The 17952-nt window shown below is 45.1% G+C and overlaps 2 protein-coding genes across 2 annotated transcripts in view; both read left to right on the forward strand.

Annotated features, from left to right (window-relative positions):
• LOC119401777 (D-beta-hydroxybutyrate dehydrogenase, mitochondrial) overlaps positions 1-17952 on the forward strand; it is a 260301-nt gene that overhangs the window by 75389 nt on the left and 166960 nt on the right. The gene's annotated exons all lie outside the window — the stretch shown is intronic.
• LOC119403164 (D-beta-hydroxybutyrate dehydrogenase, mitochondrial-like) lies at positions 14629-17687 on the forward strand. The gene is made up of 3 exons (XM_037670111.2): positions 14629-15596; positions 16194-16327; positions 17436-17687. The coding sequence occupies exons 1-3, from the start codon at positions 15476-15478 to the stop codon at positions 17556-17558; spliced, it is 378 nt and encodes a 125-aa protein (XP_037526039.2). The 5' UTR covers positions 14629-15475; the 3' UTR covers positions 17559-17687.

Consider the following 17952-nt stretch of genomic DNA (forward strand, 5'->3'; position numbering starts at 1 on the left):
AGTGTGGCAATTGCTACAGGTGGATACGTTGTCCTGGACCTCAAGTTTTTCTTTTTGTTTTAAGCAAGACACAATAGCATGATAAATATTACTATGCAACTCCATATTAAGACATGACATGCACATTTTAACAATCGCATCAGCCCCCGTTGTAGTGAAACAATCTTTTATTCGCGTCATTGCTTCATCATTGCAATAGCACTGGACATGATGGTGGGTGGTACACGGCCGAAACGGGAGCTACTCCATGCTTCCTATAGGTGAGATCATAACAATCCACTTCTTAATTCAATGCGACAGCTCAAAGTTAATGTTCACGCTTAATACCTGTGAACATTTCCCACCTTACCTGAATTTCTAATACCCTAGGTCATTCTTGGAGAGCATCGTGTGATTGGTGTACCGTGACGAGACGTCAAAGCCGGCGTCGGCGTACAGGAAGCCTGCAGAGTTTCATTCATTCATTCATTCATTTAATTAACTATATGTTGTTTATGAGATATTGGCGCTATTATACAGCGCTGGCTACTCCTTTTCACAGAATGCAGAATTTTCGAAAATCACAGCCATAGAAAAACTATATAAATCGCACCTAAATGAATATTATAATTGTAGGGGTGTACCATCCCAAAACCACTATATGATTATGAGAGGCGCCGTAGTGGAGGGCTCCGGCAATTTCGTCCACCTAGGGTTCCTTAACATGCACCTAAATGTAAGCAAACAAGCCTCAAGCATTTTCACCTCCATCGAAAATCCGGCCGCCGCGACCGGGATTCGATCCCGCTAACTTATAAGTACTTGTTGCTGGGCTAGTTGGTTCATCATAATGAGGGAAATTCTAGACGCCTAAAACACTGAAAGAAGAACGACGAAGCACAGGGAAAGACGCTCTTTGCCTGGGCTTCTTCGTTCTTCTTTCGGTGTTTTAGGCGTCTAGAATTTCCTTCATTCGATCCCGCTACCTGCGGGTCAGCTGTCGAGCACCACAAACACCTAAAGAGAGTTCATGTAATTCAGTGAAGCCACACACAAAAATCACATAAGCACTAAGTCCACTCACACAGAGAGACGGAAAACAACACAAAACGCAGTTCAGCTACATAACACCATAATTCACATGGAATGCAGTCGCACGGACGCCGAGTACTTTCAAAATAACTCTGTGCGTAATGTCCAGTCACATAAACCTGAAATTGGCAATGCCCATTCACAGGAATATAGAAGTTTAAACATTCATTCATTCATTCATTCATTCATTCATTCATTCATTCATTCATTCATTCATTCATTCATTCATTCATTCATTGCGAGTAGCTCTCGCAAGGCCTTCTTGTGCTCTTCTGACAGTGCGTTGTTGATGTCAACATCTGCTACGGCTTGTCCATGGCGGCTACTGTCTTCGCACGTAAAACACTCAATGACGTCCTCCAAGGCTTCAGCGTAGGCGACGGCAGTGCCACGGAAGAGGTGACGATGCTCATTTGTGAAATTCGTGATCATGACCTCGGCTTGACCGTTCCTAATGTCAACGATGCCTCGTGCCACAGAAATTCCAAGCGCGAGCAACAGAGAGACGTTACACTCTGCCAGTGTTTCACCGTCACTTGTTCCTTCGGAAATCACCTGAACCATGATACTTGCACGAGGTGGTATTGTTACACTGTCGTTGGAAACACGAAGGGCGGCTGTACGGCGGCATGTGTCCTTTGACGTAGCCTTGACTGTAGAAAAGGAAATGCAGCGTCTGCGTAGGTCGATTATGGCACCGTATTCCCGAAGAAAGTCCATTCCGAGAATTAATTCGCGGGAGCATTCGCGTAGCACGAGGGAGCTGACCAAAAACGTGGAACTTCGTATTTGTAGCCTCGCAGTGCACACACCAAGCGGCGTGACAACATGTCCTCCAGCAGTGCGTACGTGGGACCCTGTCCAAGGCATGATAACTTTCTTCGGTAGGCTGGCCAATTTTCCGCTAATAATCGAGTAGTCAGCGCCAGTATCTACTAGAGCAGTTACATTCCGACCGTCGATAAGCACAGGTATGTCCATTGAAATGTCGCCAGGCTGGGATACATGCGTCGTCGAATTTCCGTCGGTCCGATGTCTCGTCGATTGGAGGTCGAGGTCTTCATCACGTCGATAATCAGCGGCCTCGCCTCGAAAGGTCGCTGGCGTCAGTTTTCCAGGTGAGGGCTCGGAGATCGTCCTTGCGGCATCCGACTCCTGTTGCCCGAATAGGATGGCGACCGTGGTGATGGTGAACGCGACTGACGCCTGGGCGGTAGACGCTGCCGAGCGATAAAATCTTCAATTTCGGGTGGTCGCTGTCCGAACCGGGGACGGGGTGAATTGGCAATATTGAAGACCTTAATTATTGGATGTACTTCGGCTGTTCCCGAAGAAATATCGTGGGGCCTCCAAGAACAAATAAGACATATTGCCACGCCCACTTCTTGTTTTATTTTGACGTATTCGGGTTTGACCCGCAAGGACGGTTATCAACGCTCGACGCTGTCCGCGCCGCAGTGTTTGAGAAGCTTCGCGATTGTAGCAGATCGTTTCGTTAAGATTGCGCGCAGGAGGCGAATAGTCCAGATTATTCCGGAGCTTGCGCGACCACCAGTGATAAGACTGGACAGTTCGATGCGTAATGTATAAAAAGACGGTGCGTCCCAGCCACGAACAATTTTTTCGATGGCCGACGCTCTATTGGCCGCTTTCAGTGTACAGTGTGTATTGCTGTAGTTCGACTTTCCTTTTCCCGGCCACAAGTTCGGCCAAATAAAAGAATTTCATCTTCGACACGCCGGCTGCTTCCTTCGTCGACGTCACGACCTCGTGACAATAGTCACATCGCGCAATACCAATTTTGGTGTATATCAATCTAGTGAAACGGCTGCGAGCGCACCATGAGCGTGGCATGTAAATCATGTCGTGCATGACTTGCATGTCATGATTTTCATGTTGCCACCTCTCATTTACGTTCGTCATACAGTCGTATCGCGCAATACCAGTTTGGTGTACATTAAGCAAGCGAAACGGCCGCGAATGCACCATGAGCGTGGCATGCAAATCAAGACACACATCACATGTATGTCATGGTTTCCATGTTACCACCCGCTATTCATGTTCTTTATACAGGCACATCGCACCACACCAGTTTTGGTGTATACAAATTTAGCGAAACGGCCGCGAGTGCGCCATGAGCGTGACATGTAAACCATGTCGTACATGACATGCATGTCATGATTTTCATGTTACCGCGTGTCAGGTATGTTCGTCATACAGAAATGTTCGTCCTAACAGTTTTCTTATATATCCATTCATTTAAACAGCCGCGAGCGCCCCGCGACCATGTCATGTAAATCATGCTGCACATGACATGCGTGTCAGGATTTACACGTTAGGACCGGTCATTATGTTTGTCATGACCTCTTGTCACGCCATACCAATTTTGGTATATATGAAGTTAACGGAACGGCCGCAAGAGCCTCAAGGCCGTGGAATGTAAATCATGCTGTTCATGACATGCATGTCATGATTTTCATGTTATGACCTGTCATTTATGTTCGTAATAAGGTCATGTTACGCCACACCAAGTTTAGTATACATCCGATTAACGAAACGGCCAGGAGAGCACAAAGTCATAGTCGGCAAGATAGATAGATAGATAGATAGATAGATAGATAGATAGATAGATAGATAGATAGATAGATAGATAGATAGATAGATAGATAGATAGATAGATAGATAGATAGATAGATAGATAGATAGATAGATAGATAGATAGATAGATAGATAGATAGATAGATAGATAGATAGATAGCCGCTTCGCTGTAATTATTCACGTAACACCCTAAAACGGCCGCGTCCTCCAAGCAAAGGGCAAATATCTTATGTCACGTCCACGCAACGAGCCAACTCACGAGGGCGAAACAAAATTTACTCCCTTGCAAAACTGAGTTTATTGCAGAGTTCCTTCACCACTGAGATCAACACTCTTTATCGAGGCGACATTCTGGTGCCCTTGCACCACGTGCTGTTTGCACTTCGTACCCATGACCGCGACGGAGATTTACTGCCACGTGTGGAAGACTGGTCGTAGGCAGACACGTGCGTAATAAAGTATGCGTTTTACGGCGAAGAACCGAGTCGCACGTCGCAGGTGTAATTATAGGATACGAGCAGGAGCTTCCTTCATCGATACGACACGAGGCATGAGTCTGGCCACCGGCACTTGAGCATGACGTTTGCCAGGCCGACGAGACGGCATTAACTGCAACATAAATATTTTGTTCCGTACTTTCTAGCGCTTGGAATAGAAGGAAAAATGCTCACGCTACTGAGTGGGCTACTATATATATAGATACATACATTGGCGTTTGTGGCTGATGGGAAATATTAGCGACGCCCTTTGCGAGTTCTTATATGAGGCCACGGGCAAACGAGAAAGCCCTGTACGTTATATGGAGATCACACCATTTCCTCTTTGCCCTTTTTGTTGTAATAGGTACGGCGTAACGCGTTCCTACTGACCCCTTCTAGTGTGCAGTACTCCTGCGGGTGTTTATGCACGTTTTAGAAACTTCAAAAAAGAAGTCAGATGTAAAGGATTCTGGGAAGGGAAAGAGCTGCGAAGTGGAGGATGCATAAAATACATAAATGGAACCTTTTACTTGATGTCTTTTTTTTACCTTATTTGTAAAAGCTTGACATGAGTGTAGTTGTCTCAGGACGAGCTTTAGGAGGCTTGCAAAACGTTCATGACAAATGCATGACGTAAAAAAAAATGCATCTACGGGTTTGTGCGATCTTGCAGAATCCGAATAATTTGAAGCCATATCTCTAAAATGCAGTCCAACCACCAAATTTTCCAATACATAGTGTTTTTTTGAGATACTTCGGAAGGGCGTGTGTGACAAATGTATAACGCGTTCTACTAGCAGCATAATTATGTTTAGCGCATGCCGTAAATACACTAAAGATATGCAACTGCGGTGCAACATTTTTACCTCTCAGGAAACTGCATATTGTGAACGATTCTCATACTGTGCCTGTAAAAAGACGGGGGATTAGCATTTAGCAATTCTTAATTTTACTAGCCCTTAACTAGCCCACACAAAAACCACTTTTTTCATGCAATCGCCAGCGACACCAATTTGGTGTCCCATGCAATTCTAAACTCGGTAGTTTTTTTACTGAACCGCTAGACACCGATGAAATATGCGCATAAAACATTTGCGAAGTTGTTGCTGCTTTAAAACACCGTAAAAGACGAAGCAACAACTACAGCTTTCGTTGCCAACCGTCTCTTCGCCATACACCCTGAGGCGTAGGAAGTTCGCGCTTACCAATCTCGTATTATCTCGGTAAAAGGGAAAAAATTAAATACATTGAGAATCCTAAACACGAGCGCGCGCGCCTAGCTTGGTACAAAGGCCACGTGCAGATACCGGCATAACATAAGCTGAAAGGACGTGAAGGACAATTTTGAACCTTTAGGCGATCGTCCAGTCAAAGGCGCAACGATGGCCAGCTTGCTCAGAGCGGCTTGTTTCGCCGGCTGTTACGCGATGCAAGGTTATAGCGGCTTATTACTGAACTTGCGCCTAGTTAGACATCAGCAGAGACGTTGGACGAGTTAGTGCATAGCTCAACGAAGTATTTGTGGCGAAATTCAACTGAAAGTAGAAAGTCTGGCGCCCTCTCCTGTCTTCTCTGTTTTTCTTACTCATTCTCAGTTGTGCCACAGATATTTCTTTAAGTCTAGTTAGACTAGTGTTGTTGAACTACCGTGTCGGCCCAGATTCTGCTAATCAGAATGTACTCAATCTCACTAAAACTGTTGCTTTTTAGTGACTTGGTTAATTGATGCGTATTGATGCCTCGACGCTCAAAGGAAACACTGAGAATGAAGAAAGGACAGGACACTACGTGTATGCCCCTTTCGTCCTTGGTGTGTGTCCTCTCTTCATCTTCCAAGTTTTCCTTTTCTTTCTTTTTTTTCGCAAGATTGGCTTCACTAAGTTGTTGTTGTCGTCGTAGAGTAAATATTTTAAGAGTATCAGACAATAGCATCCTGAGGCGCTCCGACCTCATGAATAAGAAGTGCCCCACAACGGCATTAGCGCAAACAGGTGGAGGAAGTTGTTTTCCCCTTCCCCCGAAATTTCTCACTTTTAAATTTGTAAAACATAGACGTGCACGTACAAACGCACGCAAGAACACACGGCACGTAATGGGTGGTTCAATCCTCCCGAAACTATTTTCTCTCTACGCCTCTACACAGCGGCGTTAAGGAAGTTCCTGAGCGACAACACACTTCGTGAAGTACACTGGCAATTGAACGCTATAGCTGTGTGTATATAGTTCAAACAGCAGTTGTCAAGGAGGGGCACCGCCTCGTTATTCTTCGCACACTTTCCTCCTCTTGCCCCCCCCCCCCGTTTCCATCTCTCTTCTCTCATTATCTTTCAATCTCTGTACCCCTCTTATACCGATGATGGTGTGACCCCCCGTACAGCAGTCCAACCTTCTCATCCATATTGGCATTCTCTTTTCCCTCCCTTCTCCAAATGCGAGTTCGAGGATGGTCAGCCGCTAACATACTTCGGCAGATACGCGGTTCGTTTCTTCTGGAAGAAAGCCGAACGCCTGCCACGTCACATCGGCGTTGTGTGACCACCGGCCCAAGATGCGCACACCGTGGACGTTGTTTTTTGCCCTCGTCTTCGCCTTTTACGGATGCTGGAGGTACGTACCCCTAGCAAACATTTTGGCCCAGTGGATCGGCTTCGTCGTCGTCGTTTCCACACTCTCCTATTGGTTGGCGAGGTACCTCTGGAGCATCGTCTTCGTGAGTCTGGTCTCTGGCGAAGGAAAGGCTGTTTTGGTGGTTGGTAAGTAAGGCTGTTTTGGTGGCGGGTGATTTGGGCTTCATTTGCCCAAACCGCGAACGTATTTCAATGTTGGGAGCGAACCCCCCCCCCCTTTTTTTTATAGCACAGGGCTCTTTGACGACCACCACTGCAACGTTTTTCAGCAGGGCCCTCAGGCAGGATATTCGACAGCGTCCAGAAAATACATGTCTTGCTTGAAAACTTGAAAGCACTTGATCATTTTGCGCTGATATATTTTCGACACAACGCCGTGCTTACTGAGACCGCTTTAACTACGAGAAGTTGTTATGCCACGTTGGGTAGCTCTTATTTATGACACTTTTTATCATGACAACCTTGTAAGTAAAAAACCAAAGCACCACCGGATCTGCTTTAGATGTGCCAATCACAGGACATTAGCCTTGGGACACCGGTATTTTAGGAACCTTAAAGCTTATCTCGAGTATTGGTCTCAGGTATAGCTATTTTGTCATGCTAACTTGTCACATTCGGTGAATAAATACTGAAGTCTATGTTTTGTTTCTCACTACCCACTTGTTCCTTCTGCCACTGATTTCATTAAGTGGTGGTCAACGAACAAGCCCACATCGCTGCGCAACTCGACTCGTGGCTGCCGAGTTCCTACAACAAGGCAAAGCAGCTATTTGTCTATGTTGTCCATGTAAACGTGAAAATGTGGAGTCTTCTTACGGGGAAATCTACACTTAAAGTGCAGCACCTGGTGGTTGCATAATCTTAACGAAAGCTAAAAACACAAAACATGCAAAGAAAGCACTTATATGGCTTCTGCTCCATACACGTACACCATAGCGAGCGGCAACATTCGGTTTCGTTAACAATTATATGAGCGATTCTTTCTTCAGTAGCAACAGAGCTCACGACAGGGACAACATACCTAACCCATGAAATTCTGCCATGTCAATGTTTTTTAAAGACCATAGTCTTTCTTGGGATACTTGAACGCAGAAATTTTGATCTGTCTGTCTGTCTGTCTGTCTGTCTGTCTGTCTGTCTGTCTGTCTGTCTGTCTGTCTGTCTGTCTGTCTGTCTGTCTGTCTGTCTGTCTGTCACACGATTCAGCCACCCGGCCAAAGTTTGAGCACTTGCTGAACGCCCAGCCATATTGAACTGGTAGCTGCGTTCATACTTGTTAACATTGTCGATCAAAACGCAAATATTACGCATATCTGAGGCGCAACATCAATACATAAGTATAGGTGGTGTGTTTCTTTACCAGAAAATACAGAGATACGTAATTCTAAACACCCTAGTGTTTCTTAGGCTGCGCTGAAAATGCGACGCTATGCACGAAAAAGCCCTCTGCCGACGATATGGTGCTGCCACCTGGCAGTGGCCTTGGGACAGCATCACGGTTAGCCGTAGATGAGACCAGGACTCATGTAGTGCGGCCGGCAGAAGACTATCGTCTTTCGACGACATTAACAGCGAAGCACGCAGATACGCGGCCAATTTTTTCTTCTTAAAACTGACACAGATATTGCAAAAGCTCAGGGGAAGATGGAAGCTTGAAGACATGAAAAATTCTTGAACAGTGGTGTCGCTGGAGTCAACGTTTCGGACAAGCAGACTCGTCTTTATCGAGGCAACAACTGTTTTTTTTTTTTTTAAGCAGTTGCTACATTGACAAAGACCGGTCTGCTTGTCGATACGTTGGCTCCAACGAGACACCCTGGTCAAGAATTCTTCATGACTAGAACATTGTTACTGACACTAACATGCCAAGTATTACGCTGCTGTTGCATTGCGAGGCTGTTGTCAAGCTGCTGTCGTTGCTGCCTGAAATGAACGTCCAGTTACCTTTTTTTTTAAAGGGCCCATGACACGGTCAACCAACAATTTGCGGTTTTCAACGAAAAATAGAAGCAGAAATTGGGCCTGTGCATTTATGAAAAATGGACAGTAAAAGAATATTTCAAAGTAAAATGAGCCCTAGAAGTCGCCGGCCATAAACCACGCCCACCGCCGGCGACTGCCATTTTGCCATGGCGTGTATGACGTCACGTGCTACATGGAGCGGAGCCGTCGTCTTCTACCAAACTTTCGGCCACTGAAAATTGTTGAGTTTCAATGCCAAGCTGAAGAAAGCTGAAAGAGCTAGATTGCATGCGCAGCTGACCACGGAACGATATCGTTCGCCGGAATTCAGGCGCTCGCACAGCAAGCTGCTTCTTACGTCACAGCTCGCGGATGCGCCAGTGTTGACCGACTCTCAGGCCACTCGCGTGTTTAAAAAAAATATTAATTAGGCGCTCGACCGAATGCGCTAAAATTCCGTCAACTTGTTTGCGAACGCACAAGAACTAACCCACATAGCACACATGATTGAAAATTGGTTGCCATGGTCCCTTTCAGAATAAAGTGGGATTCGATTTCGTTTGAGATCTGTGCAGTACATTGAACACGCGGCGCGCGCTCCCGCAACCAGTCACCCGAACCCTGTAATAGCCAGAAGGCGTTATGCCTTGAGAAAAATTGTGAGAAAACACTCACCATATTTACTCTTCTTGTAGAGATTATTTTAAGAAAAAAAAGGTGAAATTTTATTTTGAACATATCTTGATTACTCTTAATTGAAATAATTAATTACTTTGATTAAATCAGTAACTCAGTGTAACTTCATTATAACATGTTAAATATGCAATAACGGCTTTTCCATGAAGCTTTGACGGGTTTTTTTACCTTTTTTGAGGCACTATATTCAATGTATCAAATATGATACAGTAGGCTTTACAAAAGTACATGTCCCCAACAGGCACACCTATACATGGAATGAGCTATACGCAGATGCCCATAAACTTGCAACCGCCAAGAGCAACAAGCAGGTATAGGCATCCCCGAAATAAACTTGAGGGTCATTTCTAAGGACACACCCGACTTCTTATAGCAAGCAGTTCCCGTCAAACAAACTCCCTACAGATGAGTGCAGTCGTGGCAGGTCGATGAAAGAAAAATACGTTTCTTTCCTGTTCTCGCCTGTCATGAGGAGCCATACGGCGCTTCTCCTGAAAACACGCTAAAGACCGAGGAAATTGGCACTATTTATAGCCGTCCGTCCAGACGACAGATTACAAGCGAAGGTCAGGAAACTAAATAATTCTGTTGACACAGAGTTTCTAAAAATAGAAGTGGCTTATAAAACACGGGAGAGACATTATAGATAAATGGATCAGAATCCGTGACGTAATTACCGAGGTGGGATGCACAGCTTGCCGGTGGCCGCTCGTGCGGCGTACATGTGAAAGGATACAACGCGCAAAGCCAAGCAAGTATTATTCGGTGAATTTTATGCAAATATTCCGGTTAATCCATTATAAGAGAACTTAATTTTGAAAAAAAAGTGCTATTGGAAACAGTGTTTACCATGATTTTTTGTTAAATTTCCATTTCTTTTGTTTTCTGGGTGATAGTTTTCGTAAGGTTCATATTTCAAGTCTGACTTGGAACGAAACTACCATGGCAAAGCCGCAACGCCGTCGAAGTATCACGCATATATAACATTCAGATCGGTGAACCAACACTAAGTGAAAGTAGTATTTTGTGGGCAGTGTGGGACCAGACAACGTCAACTGCTACAAGGGTAGCTATAGATTTTCTTAAGCACAAGACTGTACACCAGATACCTGCGAATCCATTATGTTACGTGGATTGTATACACGCATCACTTCTTCCTCTCCCCATCGCCACCCTTCATCGCTCTTTATTTCCCCCTTTCCCTTTTCTCCTGGGTAGAAAGGCATGGCTAGAGCAAACTAACTCACGCAGACTTCTCTGCATTCCAATAAATTATCTCTCTCTCTGCCTATAAGCGGAAATACTGCCCATAAGGCCAGTTTTATATTGAACATTGTTTTATAATGAACATTATAATGAACTTTGAAGATTTTTTTATTCAAGTACCCTCGAGGCCGCAGCAGGCGTTAAGTGAAGGCCTATAATTGCGAGCAGGGAGTCACAATACAATAAATCGGTGATAGTTACAGCGCACATAGTCGAACGGGTAGAACAAGAAGAACACAATAACAGAATAGTAACGGCATATGACAGCGCACACCGGGCGAAACGACGGACACGGAAACAAAAGGGATAACACAAGCGCTGAACTTCAACTGACGTTCACTGCGGAAAAAATAGCATAAGTAGGCACTTTTTGACGTGACTACTTAAGCACCAACTTAAGTACCAACTAGCCCACAAGTACATCTTAAACGAAAACGTTTTACATGTATTCAAACAGATAGTTCATGATACGGAGCACATATTCTGTTACAACAAGGAATAACGCTACTAATACAAAAAAAATATGCATATACAATTTCATATCAGTTCACTCGCGTTCCAACGGATACTGCGCGGATCAATGAAATCAAAACACTACAAAAAAGAAGTAAACAAAAAAAAATCTCAATACAACTTGTTGCTAGCTTATAATAAATCCTATAGGATTCACAAAAAACATCGTTATCCAGTAGTAGAAGCCTACGCATTACGTTAAAATAGTCTTTAAGTGTATCCAGGAAACTTTCATGAATTAGAGAGGAAACGATGCAGTTAGGTAACTGATTTCAGTGGTATATAGCAAGGAAGAGGGGGGGGGGGGCCACGGTGGTCTAGTGGTTATGGCACTCGACTGCTGATCCGAACGTCGTGGGATCGAATCCCGGCCACAGCGGCTGCATTTTCGATGGAGACGGAAATGTTTGAGGCCCGTGTACTTAGATTAGGTGCACTTTAAAGAACCCCAGGTGGCCAAAATTTCCGGAGCCCTCCACTACGGCGTCTCTCATAATCATATCGTGGTTTTGGGACGTTAAACCCCAGATATTATTAAGGAAGGGGGGGGGGGAGGTTTATTCAGAAAGTTAGTACGAGCAAGAAGCGGTTGCACTTTAGAGAGATGATCAAGGCTCGAGAAGATAAGATAGTCGGGCCTGGTGAGGCATGTGCTGAACGACGACCTCCAATGATAAGGTTTGTAAAAATGATCAAGAGGTTCTGTCACTCTTCCATTTACTCGGGAGGTTAGATTAAGAGATTGTTTTAGGTTAGCAGTGCTGGACGCTCGCGAGTAATCTTTCGTAACGAAGAGGGGCCGTTTTAATTATCTTGGATTGACTTGAGCTTGTTGATCAGGTAAGACTGGTGCGGTCGAATTCCAAATGAAATATGCATATCCCATTTCTGAGCGAACAAGTGTCGTATAGGCTAATACAATTGAGTAGACTCGTTCACAGAGTAAAGGTTACACCTGATGAAGTCATGCACTTCTATAGGTGGCTTCGATGTGACCATTCCATGAAATGTTTGAAAATAAATGTATTCCCAAGTATTTTATTGCGTGCGCATGTGAGATGACAGTGTCACGTATCGAGTAATGGGTAAGGGTAAGATTAGAAACTAGTGAAAACTAAAGCCTTAGTTTTAGTTGTAGACTAAAAGAGTATATCAGGAGCATACCTTCGTGCACTGAAACCTGAATTTGAGAAAACATAAGCATCTTTACTGCACTGCTCTTGTCCCTGTCGTTTCCTTAAAATGCAGTTCAAGGCAAACACAAGGCCATGTAGTCTTTCTAGCAGCGAGTAGTCATCATTCAAGACAGTTGTGAGCGACTATACGAACTTCCTCGACAGAATGTTCAAGGACGAAGCTTGAGGCACTTATATATATCCTTGGTTATGCGAGGGCGTATGTGTGTCACCTTGGGAGTAATCACGTTGAGTTGTCTAGGTCACCACAACGCTGTTGAGTTCCTTGGGGATGAATAGACAACAACAGGATCGCTAAAGACCGAACCTTGCTTTGTGGGTGTGTGCGCACCGAGTTCCTCCCCTCTCCCTCTCTCTATCATATTTCTTTTCATTTTACTACTTACTATCTACATGTACGTATCATACCAGCCAGAGAAGATCACGGTTCGAACCTTCCTCTCTCTTCACCCTTTCTCTTGTCGATGCACTCACACATGACATATGACACGTGGGTTCCTGGGCAATTTGTAAAACAAATACGTACGATTGCCTTTTTTCTGCGGGGAGGGGGGGTGCAAATTGACACGTTCCTGGCCTCAAGCAAGGAGGTGCTGTCTGCACACTTTTTTCGTTTCCTGATATCTACGCTGTACGCTCCTAGGGATCTTTCGTGGCAAATAAATATGACCAACGTGTTGTGCTCGTATGCTTGGCTGTCGCACCTGAGGTGTGTGCTAGTAAACCGACAAATGTGAACCAACCAGCTAAATGAGATGTCTTACAGCGAAACGCTCTTGCAGACGGGGCCATATGCCTCATCCACATTCCAGAGAAGCAAACACGTAAAGGTGCATGTAGGCAGAATGAGATACTGCGTGAGTTATGGGTTGAGTATGTATGTTTTTTTGTTTCTGTATGAAACCCCATTTAAAGAGCTTAACCAACGCAACAAACATCAGTTTCTTTTGAACACATATGGCTCGCGGGAAAATGAAAATGTTTCAATGGTAAATCTAAGTGGATATTATTCTTAAAAGACTGTGTGCCCTGACTCCTATTTCGAAAAAAGTGCCAAATGATGTGGAGGAGCTCAGCCTTTTGTGCGAGAGCATATCTCAGCAAACTACTCTCCCCTGCGACTTATGAAGAGTGAACGGTGAGGGCATAGGTAGGCAAACTCTCTCCTGAGTCGACTCAATCAGACTCACTCAGACTCAGATTGAGCCGTGAGAATGAGTGAGTCCGTGTAAGTAATATTTTGGTGAGCTTGACTCCGAGTGAGACAGGGTGAGTAATATTTTCGTGAATATGAGTGCGAGTAAGTCCGGATGACGAAAATGTTGGTGAGTCTGAGTCCGAGTGAGCCCAAAGGGCAAAATATATTTCATGACTGAATCTGAGTGAGCTCCCCATTTTGTCATATGCTGCAGGGTGCGATACCGGCTTTGGATACTTCCTGGTGAAAAGTCTGTGCCGCGCGGGCTTCTTCGTGTTCGCCGGATGCCTGGACGCCACCTGCGATGGAGCCAACGAACTAAAGAAGCTCGCCAATGTGAAAGTTTTGCAGCTGGATATCAGCAGCGAGCGGCAAGTTAGCGACGCTCTCGTAACTATCAAGGATGGCCTTGGTTCCAAGGGTTGGTGGTCTGTAATGTACTTCGTAGTTAAGAGTCACACACACACGTTTATACGCATGATACAATTTTTGGAATACAGGAAGTATGCGAACACACATCGCACTGGTAACATTGCACAGGTAGCGCCATCTTGTGACGTTGATATTAACCAAGCCGCCAAAAGTTAGTACTGACCAAGTTTGTTCCACACTGCAACTGACTCGTGGCGTCAACAGCAACATAATGACGATGAAGAATTATGGCAGAGCCCTTTGTGATGAGTTGGAAGCATTCAACAACCCACTCGTTGCGCAATTCGCATTGCGTGACGCCTGTTTGTTATTTTACTCTTCCACCACGCTACATTACATATGTTAATGTGGTTCCTCCCCGACGTGAAGTCCGCATAGGGTCTTCTTGCAAAGCCGTTTCAAGCACCGGTATGTCTCTGAGGTAGAATACTGGGCTTCCCCGCAGATGGCCCAGGTTCGAACCCCGTTCCGGCGCCGGCGCCGGCGGCCGACAACTACGGCGCGAAAAAACGGCCGTTGTTGTGATCTCATAACAGCTTTCCTGTAAAATCACACTGAGCAGAACACATAAATTTCAGTATCTATAACCACCAGAGATGCCGTATATTATAGCATAAGGACAAGCTTGCAGCTAACATTTAGGATGGATGGCAGCTGGAGCTGGTTTCGAAAGAGCAGCTTTAGTCATCCAAGATGAATTATACAATTATTAACATTATTGAAAGTTTATGTACAGGAAAATATATGCATCGCTACTCGTCCGTTTACGTGCTTCTTCCGTGTTCAGAGAATATTTTGGATTATTTTCACTCGAATGCATTTAATGTTGCTAGAACACGTCTATAACACTTCCCATTGCGTCTTAATTCAAATCATTATGATAAAAGAAACTTCCTAGGCAACTCAATTCTCTTTTTCACATAAAGCATAGCAATTGCAAACCTTGCCTATTTCGTTTTTTTAGCTGTGATAAATATCAAATGCAATTTCCTTCTCGTAGTAATGTAGAGCTGTACTCTAGGTTATGCATATGGCACCCCTTACCGCAGTAAAAATTTTTAGCACATCAGCCCAGAAAGCCACACGAGCCCTCCTGCGGTACTTGAAGGGAACAGAATTGAGCGAACGCCTGTGATACGCTGCGCTGTGCACGTGTTGTGAAATGCGTCCCTCTTTCTCTCTTCTTTTTACTCCCTTATTCCCCTCCCTATGTGTAGGGTAGCAAATTTGACGTAGTCTAGTTCAACTCCCTGCCTTTCCTATATTCCTCTCTCTCTCTCTCTCTCTCTCTCTCTCTATTGTTGCACTATGAACGATCGCTAACCTTTTGCAAATGCTCCTGTAGATAGTGACTATTCATCGGTATTCACCCAGTGTTGTGGGCTGTCGTCTGCAACGCGGCCATCCGCAACGAGGGACTCTTCGAGTGGGTAACCATGGAAGCCATGAAGAAAGTCGTTGACGTCAACATCCTTGGTACCTGCCGCGTCGCTAAGGCGTTCCTCCCACTGCTCAGGAAATCCAACGGACGCCTGGTTGTCGTCACTAGCTCTTTCGGTAAAAGGCAACGACCCCTACTTTGTAAGAGCTCAACATGCGAGTCCGTATGGACGGGTAAAAGCTGAATGTAACACGGAAAACTAGGGCATTTCCTGTTCTCTCCTATTTTTTTCCGAACCGGCTTTGCACTCCCCTTCGCAACATGTCGAATCAACTGGCCCAACAACTTACAATTTTGATGAATTAGGGGTTATCTTTTGGGTGAATAATTATGAATAACTTAATACACCGAAGTTATGCCTAAGCGTGGCGCTGAAATGTGTTACCAATCAGCGAAGTATTTCGCGGCAAGTGTCACAACGTACTGGCAGCGTAGCACTGGCGTAGCCCAGGGGGGGGGGGGGGGGGGAGGGTAGGGTCAATCTCCTAAAAATATATTTCAAATACCCCACGAACATAAGCAAAGGTAGTTAAACACCCCACCAAAAAATGAAAACAAGATGGCTACGCTCCTGCAGTAGAAGACCCTACAATACTACTGAAAGCTCCCAAGCCTCTCTTCAGACAAAACTATAGATATTGAAACGTTCACATCGATTTTGTACTCCTTCGTTAACACCGGTGTTCGCCTCCCATGTAATACACTTTTTTTAGGATACGTGACGATGCCTTTGGGAACGCCGTACTCGATGACGAAGCACGCGGCTGTATCCATGGTGGATGGACCTCCGACGGGAGTGCTACGGCAAGGGCGTCGACATCATTCAGGTCATGCCACAAGCCTACAAGTACGTCGCCATTTTTTTTAGTTAGCCCTACAGCGTCAGTACACTTCAGACATAATTGCGCAGAATTGTGCTTCCGTCATAAAGTCCAGGAGAGACCTACGGTGCGGACCATAAATCCACTGTTGTAAGTCTGGCCGCCTGGTATGCTGAAAGTCCAGCACGCCGTCTTCAAATACAAAAAAAAGTTAGCTATTGGGCGTTTGATCGTATCTGCGGTATATAGCAGCGCTATGACGTCAGCATCTTGCGAAAATTCTAGTCAATCGATGACGTTCGGTAGCTGGTGCTACGGTATAACTTAAATAGCTGTACACTCTGTTTTCAGTTGTTTTGCAGAGGAAAATGGACGAAGTCAATATAACTCAAAGGCGCGGAAGTTTGAATAAGTGCGATATAACCGATTCACCAGTTCTCCCGTAACTTTGACAGGGAGGGCAGCGATAAACCAGCACTATCTTTTTCAAGGGATTTCTCACAGACGCCTTCCCAGGCATCCATCGACGTGATTCATGCATAATTAGGAGAGCGTGGCATTAAAGAAGCAAATAATATATGTACTTCAACCTTCCGAGTATCAATATAAGACTGTCGTGACAATACCAGACCCAGGCCGCGATTAATTTTATACGTGTAGGAAGAGATGATGGACTTGGGCTTACCACGGAGAAACATTGCGCCGATCCTCGCTTCCTTACATGCGTAATCATGCAAACCACAATTAAACTGTACCGACGGATATCTCGGAGCGAGGACAGGCTAGAAGAATTCTTCTAACTAGAACTGTGTAAAAAAATGACTGCCTCCAACTTTTCAATACAAGCATGCCCTCCGCAGTCACTAAAGAATAAAGAGTTCATTGCTCAATCTTACTTTACTGGGCAGCTCGATAATTACTGTATCATTTTATGTCCCCATGGAGACATGAATAATCTACAAAGGTGGTATTCATGTACTTATCAGCGCTAAATTTTAAGAAAACCATACAGCTTAATTTTAATCACCTTGTATTGACGCTTTACGGCTTATCAAATACGCGATTTTTATGCCACTCTCATTCTTTGTTTCTCTCTTTTTTCATGTGTCTCGACTTTTTTTTTTATTTTTGCAGGACCAACATCAGTGCTCCTTTGTTTTCACGTGGGCTCACCACGGAGGACTTGAAGAAGAACTGCCCAGAGGTCGCCGACGACTTCACACAGAAGGAGATCGACAGCTGGATCGACTCATCTAAGAACTTCTACGACATCTTGAACCGGGAAAACTTGCAAGAGGTCGCGGACGTCATGGTCCTCGCCGTGCGCGAAACGGACCCAAGGACGTGGTACACAACGCCGTGGAGTCTCTGCACCGCAGTTTCTGTTCCCTTTCACCTACCTGCCTGACGAGGCTACAGATGCCATCATGGCCTCGCCAGGACGAATCTGACCCCCCTTTCGAACATGCTGAAGAACCACAAGAAGAATTATAGTGCAACGCGCGTACACCCGTGAGCAAAAGTACACGGACCAGCACGGAGCGCGTGCCGAAATTGCGTCTGCGTGCGCCTTCTAGTGGCGAACTGTCGACGGTATTGCTCTGTCTACGAATTCTCCAGAGCAATGCTCTCGACAAAAATCGGCTCGCCA

This window comes from Rhipicephalus sanguineus, chromosome 8 (assembly GCF_013339695.2).
Source record: "Rhipicephalus sanguineus isolate Rsan-2018 chromosome 8, BIME_Rsan_1.4, whole genome shotgun sequence".
NCBI lineage: Eukaryota > Metazoa > Arthropoda > Arachnida > Ixodida > Ixodidae > Rhipicephalus > Rhipicephalus sanguineus.